Source organism: Syngnathoides biaculeatus, chromosome 10 (assembly GCF_019802595.1).
Source record: "Syngnathoides biaculeatus isolate LvHL_M chromosome 10, ASM1980259v1, whole genome shotgun sequence".
Taxonomy (NCBI): domain Eukaryota; kingdom Metazoa; phylum Chordata; class Actinopteri; order Syngnathiformes; family Syngnathidae; genus Syngnathoides; species Syngnathoides biaculeatus.
In genome coordinates, this window is record NC_084649.1 from 21254220 (window position 1) to 21273667 (window position 19448).

Genomic DNA, 19448 nt, shown 5'->3' on the forward strand with positions numbered 1-19448 from the left:
CTCAAATTAGCCACACCACCGCATAAACCGCAGTGTGAAAAAAGTCCTAGCTTATAGGCCAGAAATGACGGCATACTTTTTAACCAAAACTGTATTTTAATGATATTCACGATGATGATACGTAAAGAGACAAATCATTTTGTAAAGGTACTTGGTTTGAAAAGTTTGATCACCACTGCCCAAGTTTGGTACCATGACCCGTGCTCGAAATTTGAGCTCATTTGCGATCTCAACCTCAACCCTGATTCGAAACCTTCATTTGAACCCGCCTGCCCTTGTTTGGATCTCAAAGTTAAAATCCGAACCCTTTTTGGAAACCGTAATCCTGTCTTGTATCCCTCGTGTGGAATCTTCTGCGTTTGACTGTAACATCCGCGGCTCGGGCCGTGCAGTTGCTGGAGCAGGCGCTGGTGATCGAGGAGCAGCTTCGGCGGGCGGCCTACCTCAACATGAGCCAGGACCCCGGGCACCCCGCCATGGCCCTCAACACCCGCTTCACCGAGGTGGAGTGTCTGGCCGAGTCCCACCAGCACCTGTCCAAAGAGTCCCTGGGGGGCAACAAGCCGGCCAACGCCGTGCTGCACAAAGGTAATCCTCCCCGTCGGTGGTCTTCTCGTTCTACCGTTGTTAACGCGCAGAGTTGGGATTACCTCAGGTGGTGTACCGGATGTGCAAGTCATAAGTACGTCTCGAGTCTTTATATTCATGTTTCAAATACATCCAAAATTAATCTGGCAAAAATAAAGTTACATCGACGTCCCAGTAAATCTCGAGCACGTTCAGTCACGTCATTAGTCGATCGCAAAATTAGGGTTCTCATTTTACCATTTTGCGCTCACGTTGACGGTTTCATTAATTGTCACTTTGTCTTCAGAATTGATCAAAAATAACTAAGATGAGAGGCACGGTGGAGCAGCTGGTAAAGCGTTGGCCTCACAGTTCTGACGTCCAGGGTTCGATCCCGGACCCGCCTGTGTGGAGTTTGCATGTTCTCCCCGTGCCTGCGTGGGTTTCCTCCGGGCACTCCGGTTTCCTCTCACATCCCCAAAACATCCAACATGAATTGGACACTCTAAAATTGCCCATAGGTGTGATTGTGAGTGCGCCTGTTTCTCTCAATGTGCCCTACGATTGGCCGGCGACCAGTTCAGGGTGTACCCCGCCTCCTGCCCGTTGACAGCTGGGATAGGCTCCAGCACTCCCCACCCGACCCTTGTGAGGATAAGCGGCATAAAAAAATGGAAGGATGGATGAATGGATAACTAACATGAAAGTTAGTAAACGATTTTCCATCAATCAGTGAGCTACACGTTGAATTTAAAATTGTAGCTTTAATATTGTACCGTAATTTCCAGCCTACAGAGCGCACCCGATTATAAGCCTCACCCTGTACATTTGTAAGGGAAATACCATTTGGTACATACAAAAGGTGCACACGTGCAAAAGCCGCAAGTGCCCGCATTGAAACCCACGTTCAAACACGAGATATTTACAAAGAAAGACGTACACAGAAAAAGTTTTCAAAGTTTTAATAGCTTAGCTTAGCTTAATTTAGCAACAACACAGTAGCATGAACTGGAATGGTAAAAAAAAAAAAAAACATACCGGTAAAAAAAAAAAAAACAGCCGCAGTAGCTACACAGTAGCAACATGGTACGACAGCACTAACAGAACTAAAAAAAAACATACCTAAATCACTGAGATGCTGCAGTAACACAGCAGCAACGCACTAACGCTAGCACAGCGCTAACAGGGCCAGTTAAAAAAAAATAAAACATGCTGGTAAAAATCACTGAGACACGGCAGTAACACAGCAGCAACAGGCTAGCGCAGCGCTAACACGGCCGGTTAAAAAAAAAAAAAAATCCAACATACCGGTAAAAGTCACTTCCTCGGCACACACATTCCACCGGTCTCACTCTTACCTTTTCCGCTCGAGTGCCCCCTTGCTGCTGTTAAACAAAATGCACAAATTAGCTGCATCACCGCATAAGCCGCAGGGTTGGAAACGTGTGAAAAAATTCAGTGGTTTATAGTTCGGTAATTACGGTATTTATGGGTAAAAGTGGTGTGCAAAAGATGGGCGACGGTCAATTTAGGGGGAAAAACGTCACTTCACGTCTCATACTGTCAACGTTTTTTTTGGTTTTCAGAACCCTTGTTGCCCTTCTATTTGGTTTACTGAAAACATAGTTTGGAAAATGCCCAGAATGCCCTTTTCTAAAACAACTATAGTCAGCCTGGTAATTGACATGGTTGCATAAATACGCTTTGCTCTGATTGGAAATATGGGAACTAGCTTTGTCCTGATTGGTTCTTGGCTCCATTGATCTCTTACTATCATTGTGGTTCACCAAAATTTTGAATTGTTCTGACGTGATCTGAAAGGGACGTTATCCCCGTGGTCCTCTCATAATAATTGAAATCGAACTTGCACGCGACGCTCACCGTTGGCGTATTTGCGAATGTGTTTTTCCGCGTGCGTGCGTTTAGTATTGAACCAACTGGAGGAGCTCCTCAGCGACATGAAGGCCGACGTGACGCGGCTCCCCAACATGTTGTCGCGCATCCCGCCCGTGTCCGCCCGCCTGCAGATGTCCGAGCGCAGCATCCTGAGCCGCCTCACCAGCCGAGGAGGGGAACCGCCGCCGCAGCAGGTCTGTGGACCAAGGATTTAAAGAGCTCCTGCACGTACGTCACCGAAGTCACGTGATTGGCCAAACCGCCGGTCTAGCAAAGCATTCTTCAATGCTAAGTCGGTTGGAGACGATCCGAAAATACGCTTTGTTCTCAAAATAGTCCAATGCGTATTTAAAAGAAGAAAATTAACTGCTAGGATAGGCTTCATCCCCCGTACACGGAAGCGTGTTGCGGTCACAGGTTAACCCACGTAAACATCACTGTGACCGATGGTTTATTTTCTTTTTTTCAATACCCATTCGACTCATTTGAGAACAATGCATATTAAAAAAAAAAAAAAAAGTCTGTCACGGAGAGTTTTACCGAAGTTTAATGTGTGGCCACAACACGCTTCCGCGTACGTTGGAGACGACTCCCTGTCGTTTATTGTTTTTTTTTTTTTTTAAAAATGTATTGTTTTTTAATGAACCTACTTGGCATTACAAATACTTCTTGGGAATTTGAGATTGAGAAGAATAATTCCACAGTCGTGTATATTTGGTTGGGCACCATCCATCACGTTTAAATGCTGAAATCCGTCGATATTTTCTCATCTTTTCAGCTGCTATTCCATAGAATGATCTCTTTGAATTTCTGTCTCGTCTGTTGTAACAACCAACAATAGCACAACAAGTCTTGGGCATTGTGTAGATTCTCCTCTGGTTCAATGTCCCCCACCTTTTTGACCGGCAATACGCCGCCGTGAAAACGGTGACGTCACGTGCACGAGCTCGATACTCAATCCAGAGTCACTAGCGTCGCGAAAAAGTTCAACCAAGAGTTAAAAGTTCTCTTTTTTTTGTCAGACTTTCAGCCAGGGCGGATTCGCCTGCTCCCAGCTGTACGGAGGCACGTTTGGTGGTGCGTTCAGGGGCCCCGGTGGGCAGCCCATGGTCAATTACAGTCAGATGCCTCTGGGGCCGTACGTCAGCGGTAAGAAGAAGCAATCCCAAACTTGTTCATTTTGAAAAACCGCACAAGGTGTCAAACTAACTTGTATGCAATAGTCCAAAACCAATAGCCCAAAGGACCTTGGTAACAGTCAAAACCTCGAGGTTGGGTGGGGACGCTGGATAGCATTGGCCTCACAGTTCTGAGATCCCGGGTTCGATCCCGGCCCCGCCTGCGTGGAGTTTGCACGTTCTCCCTCGTGCCCGCGTGGGTTTTCTCCGGGCACTCCGGTTTCCTCCCACATCCCCAAAAACATGCAACATGAATTGGGCACTCTAAATTGCCCCAAGGTGTGATTGTGAGTGTGCTGTTTGTCTCGATGTGCCCTGCGATTGGCTGGCTAACCAGCTCAGGGTGTACCCCGCCTCCTGCCCGTTGACAGCCGGGGTGGGCTCCGACACTCCCGTGACCCTTGTGAGGATAAGCGGCAAAGAAAATGGATAGAAGATGTCCCATTAATTTTGAATGACAGCAAAAGGTGCGTAAAAATGGCATTGAGAACTGTAAAAACAAGCACCAATAATAGACAGGAATAAAAGGACATAAAAGATTATTAAAAAAAAAAAAAAAAATGAGAATTGATGTAACGGCCATCCGACACGAATCCCTCTAACTTGACTTTTCAGTGTCTAACGGTCCCCCCAGCAGCCACCTGGACAAGAAGACCTTCGAGTCCCTGCGAGACGCGGCCACACCCGACCTGAAATCCGGCAAAGCCAGCGACGTCATCTGCATCGAGGACTGAAACGAGTTCTCCGCCGGGCTGCGTCCTTTTACTATTTTATTTTCATTTGATTTGATCTTTTTTTCACTTGCAGACATAGTGAATCTCAAGAATTGCACTTTGACCTTTGCAGAGGTTTTTTCTTTTTTTTTTTTAAAACTTGATATTTTTGACTGGAAAACCTCCGACGAGATGTCAGGCCTGAGGTAAAATGTGACCTTTTTTTTTTGCCTTTTTTTTCAGCGGACGCTTGAGCGCGAGTTTTCCTTTTCTGCGTCGTCGTCATTCAAGTCGGGATTTTATTTTGGAAAGCCGTTTCATGTATGCAGTAAATGCGTGGAAGTGCGCCACCCGCTGATCACGACGGTCTTTACCTCACGCCGGTTGAACACGCAGATGGCGTCGTCGACGACACCCGCAGGACTTTTGGCGCGTCGCAGCGTGTTCCGTGTGTATGATACTTGTGATTGTTTCTGTTTTGAATGTTAGTGGATCCGAGGTTGATCCCTGTTTGTCCCCTCATCGGAACTGTTGGATTTGCCTTCGTTTGGGTCTCTTGAGGGACTGCTATGATGAGAAATTAATTGCTTTTCTTGATATTTTTGGTATGCCCCCACCCCATACAGACATACACACACAGAAATTGACTCCTTTATGTTTTTGTTTTGTTTAGATTGTTTAAGACCACGATGGGACACTTGTTTTGGCCAAAGTCCACCAAGAATATTTTTTAGTTGTCGTTCTATTCCAAGTCACGAATGTTGCTGTTTTGAAGGCCTGGAACCCTAATTTGAAGGTCCAGTGGTTTTAAAACGGGGATGAGGCCCTGAATGCTCAGTTTTGGCTGCAGTTTTACAGAACCATGAGATGGTTTGTGCTCAAGGCTTGAAACCCAGGTGGCTGGTTTACCTTCACAAAACTCCATTTTTAACCCTTCTAAGGAACCCTAACCCAGGCAATTAGAAGACTCTGTAGGTACCATCAAAGCTCAATTTTGACTCGAGTCAAATCTGTTTGGTAATTTGTGTCAAATCCAGATTCCTGTTTTGAAAACTTGAAACCTCAACTTGAAAGTCTACTCGTAATGAAGAAAAAACCCTTTCCATATAGATTTTCTCTAAAGTCAAGATGGCCGTTTAGTCTCAAGACTTGAAACCCTGAGCCTTGTTTGAAACCTAACCCAGGAGGTTTTATGACATCGATGGGTCCAGCAAAATGAGGTTTTGGGTTCAGTCCCTCATTACCATTTCTGGTTCTGTCTCACGTAACGCATGCTAACTAATTTGAAACCCTAACATTGTCTTAAGACCCTCATTATAACCCTAAACACTAACCCAGAAAGTTTTCCATTTGAAACATTTGTGGTTTTGCGTCATATCAGGATTGCCATCGACCGTGAAGAAAAGTATTTGAACACCCTGCTATTTTGCAAGTTCTCCCACTTAGAAATCATGGAGCGGTCTGAAATTTTCATCATAGGTGCGTGTCCACTGTGAGAAAGATAATCCAAAAAGAAAAATCCAGAAATCACAATGTATGATTTCTTAACGATGTATTTGTGTGATATAGCTGCAAATAAGTATTTGAACACCTGAGAAAAACAATGTGAATATTTAGTCCAGTAGCCTTTGTTTGGAATTACAGAGGTCCAGCGTTTCCTGTAGTTGTTCACCAGGTTTGCACAGACTGCAGGAGGGATTTTGGTCCACTGCTCCACACAGATCTTCTCTAGATCAGACAGGTTTCTGGGCTGTCGCTGAGAAACACGGAGTTTTCAGCTCCCTCCAAAGAGTTTCTATTGGGTTTAAGTCTGGAGACTGGCTCGGCCGCGCCAGAACCTTGATATGCTTCTTACGGAGCCACTCCCTGGTTTTCCTGGCTGTGTGCTTCGGGTCATTGTCATGTTGAAAGACCCAGCCACGACCCATCTTCAATGCTCTGACTGAGGGAAAGAGGTTGTTCCCCAAAATCTCACGATACATCGCCGCGGTCATCCTCTCCTTAAAACAGTGCAGTCGTCCTGTCCCATGTGCAGAAAAACACCCCCAAAGCGTGATGCTACCACCTCCATGCTTCACAGTAGGGATGGTGTTCTCGGGATGGAACTCATCATTCGTTTTCCTCCAAACACAGTTAGTGGAATTATGACCAAAAAGTTCCGTTTTGGTCTCATTTGACAAAACTTTCTCCCATGACTCCTTTGTATCATCCAAATGGTCATTGGCGAACTTAAGACGAGTGTTGACATGTTCTGGTTTAAGCGGGGGGACCTTCTGTGCCATGCACGATGTCTTAGTGTATTACCAAGAGTCACCTTGGAAATGGTGGTCCCAGCTCTTTTAAGGTCATTGACCAAGTCCTGTTGTGTAGTCCTTGGCTGATTCCTCACTTTCTAAGGACCATTGAGACCCCACAAGGTGATATCTTGCATGGGGCTCCACTCCGATTGAGACTTGACCGTCATGTTTAGCTTCTTCCATTTTCTAATGATTGCTCCAACAGTGGACCTTTTTTCACCAAGCTGCTCGGCAATTTCTCCGTAGGCCTTTCCAGCCGTGTGGAGTTGTACAATTTTGTCTCTGGTGTCTCTTTGGTCTTGGCCATGTTACAAGTTTGAGTCTTACTCAATGTACGGGGTGGACAGTTGTCTTTATGCAGCTAACGACCTCACCCAGGTACATGTGATTCAGGATAATACATAGAGTAGAGGTGGACTTTTAAAGGCGGACCACCAGGTCTTTGAGAGTCAGAATTCTAGCTGGTAGACAAGTGTTCAAATACTTATTTGCAGCTGTATCACACAAATGAATCGTTCAAAAGAAATCATACATTGAGATTTCTGGATTTTTCTTTGTAGATGATCTCTCTCTCATAGTGGACATGCACCTACCATGAAATTTTCAGACCCCCTCTGTGATTTCTAAGTGGGAGAACTTTTTGAGACCCCAACCCAGCTGTTTCATTGACTGCAATGGGACCGCAAAAGCTCAGTTTTGACCAGGTCGATGTTGTCATTTTGTGCCAAATCAAGACTGCTTTCGGTTTTTAAGAGAATGGACCCATGATTAAAAAAAAAAAAAATCATTACCTCACTGTGCAAAAAGTGCTATGTAAGAATCCTTGTTATTGAAATGATGTCCAACGCGAGATGATTTCAGCGAAAGGTCAAATCAGACGACCTTTTGGTATTGTTGTTCTCATTATGGAAGCGCAAAAACTCCATTGACCCCCCCCCCACTCCCCCAAGCATAGTATCTATTTCATGTGAAAGCTGTACTCGAAAAGAATCTCTTTTTTTTTTGCACTATCTCTTGTTTTTTGTTCTTGTCGCAAAACGACTCACGTTGCAGACGAAACCTCAGAAACGTGTAAATAAAAACGTCAAAATTCACATCAAAAAAAAAAAACAAAAAACGAATGTCCACGCCGTGACCTCGCGGGGTCACGAGCGACAACGTGTTCTGATCAAATGCAATCAAACTGAAGTCGCGATGAATGTAACGTCTACTTAAAAAAAAAAAAACACTTCAGTCTAATGTTATAAATACCGATATTGCATATGTACATGCTTCTAATGAACATAGCTTCAAAAGCTACGAAAAAAGTAAAAAAATAAAAATAAAAAAAGACCTTAATGAGGCACCTTTTTGCTGCAGCGAATGCACAGCTTCCGAAGCTTTTTCTATGGCGGTGAACTTTGGGGCTCGTGGGGGGCGTTCAAAGACGCACACCTTCTTCTTCTGATTTGTGCTCGAAAGCGGCTGGAGGACAAAGCGGGCGGCCATCTTTTGATTTGTACTGTGTATTTGTTTCATTGTGTTTTAATAAATTCTCCTGATGACGAGAATGCGCTTCTTGTTGGATTTGTGAGTTGAAGAGATTGGCCTCACGGTTCGGATGACCAGGGTTCGATTCCAGAACCCGCCTCTGTGGAGTTTGCATGTTCTCCCCGTGCCTGGGTGGCTTTTCTCCGGGCGCTCCGGTTTCCTCCCACATTCCAAAAACACGCAACATTAGTTGGACACTCTCAATTGCCCATAGGTGTGATTGTGTGGCTGTTTGTCTCCATGTGGCCTGCGATTGGCTGGCAACCAGTTCAGGGCGTACCCCGCCTCCTGCCCGTTGACAGCTGGGATAGCCTCCAGCGCTCCCCGCGACCCTCGTGAGGATAAGCGGCGAAGAAAATGAATGGATGGATAATTATTTGCGTAAAATTTGAAATGAAAGAAACATGTTATGGGAGATTTGGAAGATAATGATATATCATAATCGCTAATACAAATAGGCAAAAATGTAGTTTAAAAATGTAATTTTGAGGCTAATGATAATAAAACAGTAATTATTAAATTACTAACACATACTGTTACAACAGCAACAACAACAACAAAGACTATTTACTACTCCTCCTACGACTAATACAGAACAACAAATACTACGACTACAACCACTACAACAACTACTATAGTTCTACAACTTCTACTACACTGAAAAAAATGAAATGCTAATTTTTATTTCATGTAATTATTTACAGTTTTCAGTCTTATAAAGAAACAACAACACAAGCAAAATTATGAAAGACTCTACATCAGTGTGAGAGTTGCAAATGGTTGCTTGTTTCTGTGTACTGGTGACCAGTTCAGGGTGTCCTGCCCAATGATAGCCGGGATCGCCTCCCGCACGCTGCCGACACTTGTTAGGATGAGCGGCTCAGAAAATTGATGGGTATTTCATCCAATTACACAGGGCATTATTTCTGTATATATTTTTAATTTTTTAAAAAAACGACAACGCTAAAGTTAGGGTAAAAAAATAAGGTTAAACAAAAATAAAAACAATATTAAAATGTGTGAATGCCAAGCGAAGAGAAACCCGGAAGTGGCCGCAGAGAAAGATTGGCCTTAATCCCCTTAACGACCGCCCACTTTCACCCCCCCCCTCAATCTCTTCCGCGATTGGGCCAAACTCCGACCAAGTGCCCTCCCATTGGTCGCTCGTTCGACCGCGGCGTGTCTCGCCATTGGCCGGCGTCGCGCGAGAGCTCTGCCTCGGTCGCCCACCTTTTGTGAGGCTGTCTGGGCAAGAGCGCGGCGGGGTCGCGCGGACGCTCGGGTGGGAGGAGAGAGAAGAACAAGCGAAGAAAGGGCAGAAAGGGATGGAAGCGGGGGGCGAAAAGGCGGCGAGCGGTTAGCAGAGAGAGAGAAAGGAGCCACGACGGAGGGCCGGCTAGCCGGGCGGCGCACGAGCGTGGACGGCTTGCCAACGAGACACTCAAAACAAGGAGACTCCGATGATGACAACCGGGATTTGGACGCGAGTTCGGCGGGATTAACGCAAGACTGAGGACGCAGAGGTGAGCCTTTCTTTCCTCTTTTTCTTCGTCTTTTGCATTCTGCCGAAGCTGCAGCAGCAGCTTGGTCAAGAGAGCGGAGAGTATCATGGATGGACTGCGCTAGTTGGCTACCGAGGGTCCGAACCAAGGGCCTTGTTTTGGGGCTAACGTTCCAGGAAGGATGGGACGCGTGCTGCCTGGGTGCCTTTCGTCGAGGCCTGCACGACTAGCAGATTCCCGACTTGTCCATCTTATTCTTTTTCCCTTGGGGAGATTTAAGGCGAAAGGCGTCGTGCCCCCTGGACAAGTGGCCAGCCGCTGACAGGGCACATTTCAAAACACAATAATTCATAAACATGTGGAATTTAGTCTTCAATCATGTCCAGATTTGGTCACATCCCCCCCCCCACCAATTTATCCCATTTTTACAAATTTTTAGCTAATCAAAATGGTTAAAAATAGCTTCCTGTCTTTAACTATGCAATATTAAATCACTTTGATAATCTGATATATTTTACATCCATCCATCCATCCATTTTCTTTGCCGCTTATCCTCATGAAGGTCGCGGGGAGTTCTGGAGCCAATCCCAGCTGTTAACGGGTAGGAGTTGGGGTACACCCTGAACTGGTTGCCAGCCAATCGCATGGTGCATGGAGACAAACAGCCGCACCCACAATCACACCTAGGGGCAATTTAGAGCGTCCAATTAATGTCGCATGTTTTTGGGGTATGTGGGAGGAAACCGGAGTGCCCGGAGAAAAGCCACGCAGGCACGGGGAGAACACGCAAACTCCACACAGGCGGGGTCGGGATTCAACCCAGGACCTCAGAACTGTGAGGGCAATGCTTTACCAGCGTCACCACCGTGCCCGCCCGTATTATATATCTGTAAATAAAATTTCCTGCGAAATAATCATCTCAGAGATCAGACAGTGGCAATATTTCAGGAGGTTTCCACGTGCCATCCGATTGGCTGGCAACCAGTTGAGGGTGTACCCCGCTTGCTGACAGCTGGGATAGGCTCCGGCAGTCCACGCGACCCTCGTGAGGATGAGCGGTGAAGAAAATGGATATCCATTATAGCACACCTATGAAGAATTTAGTCTTCAAGTTGGCAGCACGGTGGATCAGATGGTCAAGCGTTGTCCTCACAGTTCTGAGGACCCGGGTTCGATCCCGGCCCCTTCTGTGTGGAGTCTGCATATTCTCCCCCGTGCCTGCGTGGGTTTCCTCCGGGCACTCCAGTTTTTTCCCACATCCCCAAAAACTTGCAACATTAATTGGACGCTCTAAATTGCCGCAAGGTGTGATTGTGAGTGCGACTGTTCGTCTCCATGTGCCCTGCGATTGGCTGTCAACCAGTTCAGGGTGTACCCCAACTTCTGCCCGTTAACAGCTGGGATTGGCTCCAGAACTCCCCGCAACCCTCGTAAGGATAAGCGGCAAAGAAAATTGATGGATGGGTTGGGTCTTCAAGTTAAGCTAATATGCATGCGTTAGTCTTTCTCACTAACTTTGGCAAAAGAAGCGAGATCCACCCTGGACCGTTTCCCAGCCAATCGCAGGGCGCAAAGACACAAACGTTTCCATTGATTCAGAATTTCATAGCTGCGGACAATTTATGTATCTATTGATAATTTATGACAGATTGACATTTTGGTACAGATTTGATCAAGAATCATGGACGTTTTATTGAATATGATTTGCTTTCGTGGGCTACATAAAATGATACGGCGGTCCAAATGTAGCCCCCGGGCTGCGAGTTTGGCACCCGCAATTTAGAGTCTGATAGGATTCCGACCTGCAGGTTTTTAGGAACTTGAAAACAAGAACACGTCAATTCCAAACGGGCAGTCCGGCTTCCGACCCCCAACCTCAGAAGCGCGAGGCGGGTGTACTCGCCGCTTTTAACACCGTGCGGCCTTCCGTTCTTGTTGCTCCCTGGAGCGGACAATTCAAATAAATAGCCCGAGCATCTCGAGAGGGACGTCACGTGGTGTCTTTGGGGGTCCCAGCCTGGGGAAGAGAACAGAGGAGAGGCCACATTTGCATTTACTCCATCTTGAAGGGAGGGGAGGGGTGGGGGGGGGAAATCACTGTACCACATTTCTGTCTTCTTAGTCACAGGCCGATTTATTCCCCCAGCCCCGGAAGAGCCTGCACACGCACAGGGCTCCATTGAGAGACGCTTGAAGGTTGACTTGACAACAACACCGAGCTGGCAAATATTGCACAACGGGGATGCAGTGTGCGGCCTCCCTCCACGCGCAAAAACAGGAGATGTGGAAATGGAGGAAAAGCAAAAGAACGTATAATACAAGGAATTTTTTTTCCCCTTAATAATTAAAATGGCCGTTTGAAAAACTTCATTCTGTGTTTACTTGGTTTAACTGTCTGATACGTTTGTTGGGTTAAATTGGGGGAGCTACGCAAATAAATAAGAATGTCAGAAGGAGGTAAAATTCTTTTCACTCCTCTGTCAGGGGGGGAAAAAAATAGATTTCACAAGTGAGGGGGCGGGGCTAAAAAGTCAAGGTGAAACTCCAGGAAGTCCTCGGGTTAAGACAGCCTCGACCTAAGACGTTTCGACTTTACAACGCCCGTCCCCCCGTCCGCCATTTTGTCTGGCTAATGCTTGTCCGATTTTGCGCGCCGGGTGTACCTTCGCATTTTTCGCCCTCCTTTTCAGACATTAGCGCCCCAAAAGAAGAAAGCTGCGTCTTTTAGCAATGCTTCTGAAGCCATAAGAAAATGCATTACCATGGAAACGAAGCTCAAGATGATAAAAAGATTGGAGGAAGGAGAGACAGCAACACCACCAAGACTTCAATCGGTCGACCGTGGTGACAATTATTAAAGATGAAGCCCGTATTTTAGCGCTTGTGAAGGGTTCCGTTCCTCTGTCGGATACAATGATCCCAAAACAAGATTCTTCGATACTTGTCGTTAAGGACTAAGGTCGTTAAGGATTAAGGACCAGGTTCCTTGGCAAATAGCTAAGCACCGCCTCCCCTTCTTCTTCTCCATCCACCTCTCAGCAGTCATGCTAAGTACATCATCTTGTTTATATCAATGTATTTATTTTTTATACAAAGTATTTTGATATAAATTCTGACTTTAAAGGTGGAATCCGACTTCAGTCGAAATTCCAGTCAAGTCGCTACTGTAGGAACGGATCTCAGTCGTAGACCGAGGACTCCTTGTAGTGTCGCTCACGGTCATAAAGAACCATAAACCCTTTAAAACAAACAGAAAGTCTCAATAGAAACTGAAACCCTTACATGATAGTTGCATCCAGTTGTTTGTACAGCGCGATTTCACACGATGAATACAATCCTTGTGTGCGGCCAACGCGAGCCAGCGCATCCTTGTCTTTGCACAACAGTGACGAGACTACGGGAGCAGCGCGCCGTTGCTCCGACGCCACAGATTGGTGACCTTGACTCGAATGCGACAGCGGCGAGCACGTCGATGCTGCCGCTCCTCCTCGCGCGTCCGTCGCTTTACTTAGTAGCGAGGAAGAGTTGTGCACCTTGTGTTGTACTGCTGATATTGGACTTTTTCGCTATTGGAGCCCAGTGGCCGATAATCGCCGATGTTAATAGTTCGAATCATAAATATAGAGCAAACTATGATCCCAAACACTTTACGCCAGTCACTCACATTTGACGAGTGCGTTCGCACCCGCGGGCCATCGCACTCGCAAAATCTGCACATCCGGGCACGAAAAATCACGCGCGTAAAATTCATTATGAGTAGAAAAAAATAGATATTGAAAGACGTCGCTTATTTTGCGCAGTCTAATTTCCGTGTTTATTTCACTTTCGTAAACGTTGTTAAAACAAGCTTGCAACTAAACAATCAGTATTCACCTGGAAACAGGAAATCCACGGTAACCGTTCTGAGCATGTACGGAACTGCTTCACGTACTGCGAGCGCATTTACGTCGAAAGTCATCAACATAATGAGCCGTGTCAAAGGAAATTCAGTTACGCCAGGGGTGTTCAATGCGTCGATTGCGAGGCGGTTTTGGTTGATTGTGTGACGGCGTACCCCCCCCCCCAAAAAAAAAAGATGTTAGACTATCATCCTGCTCGTCGCTTGATTCAGGTGTGGCCAATACTTGGAGAGCGCACGCAAATAAAGGTGCGTTCTAGCTAGCCGGCCTCCTATTTACAGCAGTCGCGGCGATGCGATTGATTATATGAATATTTAGTTTTGAAATTGAATGTCCTCTTTTAAAAATGTCTGTCTCAGTCTGTGCAGTGTGAATAAATGATGATTATGGTATTAGGTAACAGCTACATTCTCGGGTATATCAACTAAGGTCTTGAGATTCCATCCCTCATCACACTCGCAACTTTATATCTGCGGGCATGACCGGTGGACCACACCCTGCAACTTTATAACTGCGGGCATGACTGACCACACCCGTACATTTTTCAAATGGGAGTGACCGCTTTACACCGCACCGCCCGCATATTTGTGATTTTGCGTAGTTTATTCCTTTGGCACCATCTGGTGGAATTTTGGTGTTGCTGTCAGGTTTTATTCGTTGCAAATTTTTCTTCTGTGTTTGAAATGTCGTGTTGTAAAGATCGTTTGTGTTGAATAATTGTACAACTGAATAGTAATTTATGTAACATGTTTACAATTGTGTGCATGCTCAAAGCCTGGCGTTGTTGCATTACAATTCTTTGTTTTAAGTTGATTTGGCGCCATCTTGTGGCACCTACACAGTACATTGAAGAGTCACATCGCCGTCTGGTGTGACAAATACTTTTCAGATGGCGTGAAATATCCCAGGTGCTGTCACGTAAGCAGCGTATGAAATGGAAGCAATAATGGATATTTTGGAGACCCATTTTTGAATGTTTCCAGGTTCCAAAACGCCACTCTCGTAGGGGTTTCTATGATATGATGCAATTCGTTGTATTAGTTTATTATTTTTTTTAAGTTCATTGACCGCGACGCTCAGCATTTGTCGTCCATAGAGCAAAAGCGCATGCAACTGTTTTTTGCTTTCTGAAATGATATTCCAATGAATTCAACTCAGTCTGACAGTAATTATAGTGACTTCTGATTTATTGTTATTGGTCTTTAGTCTTTGCTTGGGAGTCTGTGAGCCCCAATGACATCCCCAACGGATTGTTGAGTCCTGGACTGCCACCCAAAGACTTGTTGGTTCTGTTCTCGAGCCGGCGCAGCGGATTGAACTCGCTAAATTATCGGTTCAAGGTAGTTGGTCTAAAGGGATAGCGGAAGGAAACGCAGCAGGATCGTCAGCGCCTGGCACGGTTTTAGGTCCTCGTCTGCTGGGTCTTGTGCAATTGTTTGCGGATTGGAAAGTCCAAAAAAGTCGCATTTCCTCATCTGTGATTATTGCTCACATCCCCACTGATGGTTTTGTTCAGTGCCGTCGTTTGTTCTCGTACGGGACCTTTCTGTTTTACTGCACTTTTACTTTTTTTTTTTTTTTTTGGGTCCGTGGTGGCAGATTTACGGCTGTTTGCTCAGTCTTAAGTGCTCCTTTTATCTGGTGGGCCAAAAAAAAAGCGCTTCACTCTTCTGTTTCAAAGTCGTTCGGCGTTGCTACTGTGAATTAAATTCTCACAAACTGCAAGACGAACAGAAAACAACAATAAACTCGAGGTGTACTCGCATGTGGTCCCTTTTGGTTCATTCGCTCATCAAACTCTCGTTGACACGGTTCATTTGTTTTGGTGTAAACACAGTAATCAAAGTCAGGTGTGGACCGAGTCGGCCAAGTGGTCTCGCTGTGCTTTCGTACAGTAAACCTCCGCTAGATCGTGGTTCATGCTTCGGGGTTCTGCCAATTGCCAACATTTTTGGTCTTTTTGTATTACTACATTATTACTGTATTATTACAGGTTTTGTGTAACTAGAAGAAAAGCCATTGATTTGCCAAACACATCTTAGGTTTAGCACACAGACCATTGAAGGAAGGTAATTGCCTCAAGACCCGCAGAAAAACTCAAAAGATGACGCACCTATAAACTGTTTTGGACAAGAAAACGATTATTTTGGCCTTGAAAGCACCCTGAAATGTCAGATGTTATGGAAAGTTTACTTTTTAATATCTTGAATATATGTAGTTGAGTTTCTGGAGTGTTTGCCCACCAATTAAACAGCGACGTCACAAGACGTTAACGACGTCACACCATTAAACAACGCTATGACCTGACGAAATGAAGCTCCTCTCCTCAGTTCAACGTAGTTGCTTGGAAAGCAAGATGCCACTAGATGGCACCAAGTCATCCATTTTCTTAGCCGCTTATCCTCACAAGGAGTGCTGGAGCCTATCCCAGCTGTCAACGGGCAGGAGGCGGGGTACACCCTGAACCGGTCGCCAGCCAATCGCAAGGCACATAGAGACAAACAGCTGCAGTCACAGTAACACCTATGGGCAATTGAGAGTGTCCAATTAAGGTTGCAAGTTTTTGGGGTGTGGGAGGAAACCGGAGTGCCCGGAGTAAACCCACGCAGGAACGGGGAGAACATGCAAACTCCACAGAGGCGGGTCCGGTATCGAACCCGGTACCCCAGCGCTGTGAGGCCAACGCTTTGGCACCAAGTCAATGTATAATTTTTGTTAGGTCATGAAGGCCGAAAAGCGAATATGTGGGAGGTTCAGTATAATGGGCACACCAAGTGTGAGAAAAATAGTTTTTAATAGCTTGTATGTTCTCCTTTAAACTTTCAAACGAACGTGGGATAAGCACATTTTCAAAGTTACATTACGACTGGATCGAGCTCGGCGGCAAACCGCAACGTGGGAAGTGGCTCGATCCCTCGCGGCTTGTTGGAGTGCAGCACGTTGCTAGTTAAGCGATGAAATTAGCATTTCAAAGACATTTCTAAACGTGCTGCCGAGGGGGTTTGTAAGAGTTCAGTTTAGCTGTAATTGACCGACGGCGGGCGGCGTGGTGGTGCAGCTGTTGAGCGTTAGCCTCACAGTTCTGAGGACCGGGGTTCAAATCCCGGCCCCGCCTCTGTGGAGTTTGCATGTTCTTCCAGTGCCTGCGTGGGTTTTCTCCGGGCACTCCGGTTTCCTCCCACAACCCAAAAACTTGCAACCTTAATTGGACACTCTCAATTGCCCATAGGTGTTACTGTGACTGCAGCTGTTTGTCTCTATGTGCCTTGCGATTGGTTGGCAACCAGTTCAGGGTGTACCCCCGCCTCTTGCCTCATCGTTCGGATTGACTCCGGCACTCCCACGACCCTTGTGAGGATAAGGGGCTCAGAAAATGGATGGATGGCTAACAAAGCATCACATCACAGCTGGAAACTTTTTACCAGAGCACAATCGTCACAACGCCCCAGTCACGTTTAAAGATCAAATCCCGTCCGAGGAACACTATATTGTTCCGTCCGTCTGTCCGTCCTTCTGTCCGTTTGTCGGCCTGTCTTTGGACGGTCGTGACCAATCAATGACGTGCTGCTTACCAGAAGCAAACGGCGGCGGGTGCTTCCTTTTCGGATGGAGGAATGCGACCGCCTCGATTTCGGACATTGTAATCCGCCCGTCGCTTGAAAGTAGCTCGAGATCTTCAGTCAGCCTCGCTAATCAAGTCAGGGGAGGAGAACCTTGTCGTGATGGCGTTTAGTATGTAACTCAGACACGTCAGAACTTTTCAGATCAAAGATTGACTCCAGCACTCCGGAGAGCCAAGTATTTGCATATCAAAATTCAAAATTCATTTTCCCATAGGTTGTCTCCTTTAATGCTGTTCAGTCAATGTACTAGTTTTAGAGTTTGTTCCTTTGTATTCTTGATGCTGGAGCTCCTCACCAAGTTTAGTTCTGCTCCGTGACCCCGTCGGAGGACTTTGCTCTGCAGCGTCGCACCGCTCGTGACCGCATTTGCTCCACGCTGGGGGGATTTATTTTTATTTCTCATTTTTGGCAGTCGTATGTAGGTCAGGAAATGGGTGTGGACAAGTCGTTTTTTTTTTTTTTTTTTAATCTCCATTCTGTCAACCCTATCTCCCCCCCCCCCAGAAAAAGAATAGCTTTTACTGTGTTCGCTCCCCGGGGGTCTTTGCTTTCTCCAAGCGGGAGTCCTTTTATGACTCATCCATAAAGCCTTTTGTCCCTAAAAACCTGCCCCGGGACTACCTGTCAGCTTGATTTCCTCAAGCACAACTTTAGAACCTCTCCGAAGACTAGACCTGCATGGATCTGGGTCGATTTTGAAGACTTCTTTTCATCCAGGATCAAGTACACCTCAAAACCTACATCTAAATAAGTCTAAATAAATCCTGTAGTTCCACTTAAACGACATTTAACAAGTTGGGGCAAGGACGACGGTCTTGAATCAGAGGTAAGAGAAGATAATAGTGGAAAGACACGAGAAACCACCCGCCCTTATGATCTCATCCTAGCAAGAGTTTTCCAGCAGTTGTCATTTTTCTTCTGCGGACTAAAGTTTGCGTGTGGCCAAAAAGCCCGCAGAAAAATACACGTTTGGAAGACAGCAGCTGTTTTGGAGCTAGTCTTGCGCAAATATCCAGTCTAGCTGTCAAACCTCACGTGCATTCCACAGCAGGCGAAGGCGTTTCACCCCAGTAGAAGCGTCGAGAAATGAGTCAGCCAGGGTCCGGCCCGGGACGTGTCAGAGCCCGTCGTAAAAAAAACAAAAAAACCAAACGACAGGGTTGTGTAGGTGTGTCAGAGCAGGTAGAAGTCACCTGTTGGCGTCGCGGGCACGACGTTGCGTCAGTCGTGTTTTAACGGAATGTTTGCCCCGGGACATCGTTTGAAAGTGATGGCGAAATAGACGTGAACCTAGGATTGAAGTTGGTTTAACATTTACCGTAATTCCCGGCCTACAGGGCGCACCTGGTTAGAAGCCTCACCCAGTATATTTGTAAAGGAAATACCATTTGGTACATACAGACGGCGCAACTGTGTAAAAGTTGCAAGTGCCCAGATGAAAAACCCACATTGAAACATGAGAGTTAAACTCAAGTGCCGCCGCAGTAATACTAGCGCTACTGTGCTAACGCTAAGGCTAGCGCCACGCTAACTCTAGTGCTGTGCTAACAGGGCCGTTTAATAAAAAAAAAAACATACCGGTAAAAATCACTGATACACTGCGGTAAGACGGTACACAGAGAGTTAAACGGTAGTGCCGCCGCAGTAATGCTAGCGCTACTGTGCTAACGCTAAGGCTAGCGCCCCGCTAACTCTAGTGCTGTGCTAACAGGGCCGTTTAAAAAAAACATACCGGTCAAAATTCACTGAGCCACGGCAGGAAGACGCTGGTGCAGTGCTAACAGAGCCGGACCGGTAAAAGTCACTTCCTCGGCACATATATTCCACCGGTCTCACTTTTACCTTTTCCGCTCGAGCGCCCCCCTTGCGGCCGTGAGAAAAAAAATGCACAAATTAGCTGCATCACCGCTTAAACCGCAGGGATGAAAGTGCGTGCGAAAAAAGTGGCGGCTTATAGGCCGTAAATTACGGTACTGTATTTGGTTTTTGGCTCCAAGGTTCTAATCAAACCTCTGTTTTCATTCCTGGGGGCTACTGTCGATCAGGAAGCGCTGAACTAAATTATCTTCCCCTGTACTTTTGTAATTCTTCCATTTATTTTTGACATTCCGTTCAGATTTATAGCGCCTTTCTTCAGCGGGGCAGCGGCAGGCTGCGGCGTGGGATCGGCTGCCGGTCAATCGCAAGGCATCAATTTGTAATGAATTCTTTGAAATGCGCGCCCGTAAAGTCAGCCGATGTCA

At 46.1% G+C, this 19448-nt stretch overlaps 2 protein-coding genes across 6 annotated transcripts in view; both read left to right on the forward strand.

The window, feature by feature from the left end:
* The window catches only part of chd5 (chromodomain helicase DNA binding protein 5), a 53243-nt gene extending 45959 nt beyond the window's left edge, over window positions 1-7284 (forward strand). For all 3 annotated transcript variants that reach the window (XM_061832028.1, XM_061832030.1, XM_061832031.1), the window contains exons 36-39: window positions 393-588; window positions 2494-2657; window positions 3486-3612; window positions 4257-7284. In XM_061832028.1, the coding sequence (XP_061688012.1) occupies window positions 393-588; window positions 2494-2657; window positions 3486-3612; window positions 4257-4375 (606 nt within the window). In that variant the 3' untranslated portion in view covers window positions 4376-7284. The remainder of the gene's footprint in view (window positions 1-392; window positions 589-2493; window positions 2658-3485; window positions 3613-4256) is intronic.
* A 2088-nt stretch (window positions 7285-9372) lies between these two features.
* Window positions 9373-19448, forward strand: part of arhgef10la (Rho guanine nucleotide exchange factor (GEF) 10-like a) — a 157120-nt gene continuing 147044 nt past the window's right edge. For all 3 annotated transcript variants that reach the window (XM_061832610.1, XM_061832611.1, XM_061832612.1), the window contains exon 1: window positions 9373-9704. The gene's annotated coding sequence lies outside the window, so the exon portion shown is untranslated. The remainder of the gene's footprint in view (window positions 9705-19448) is intronic.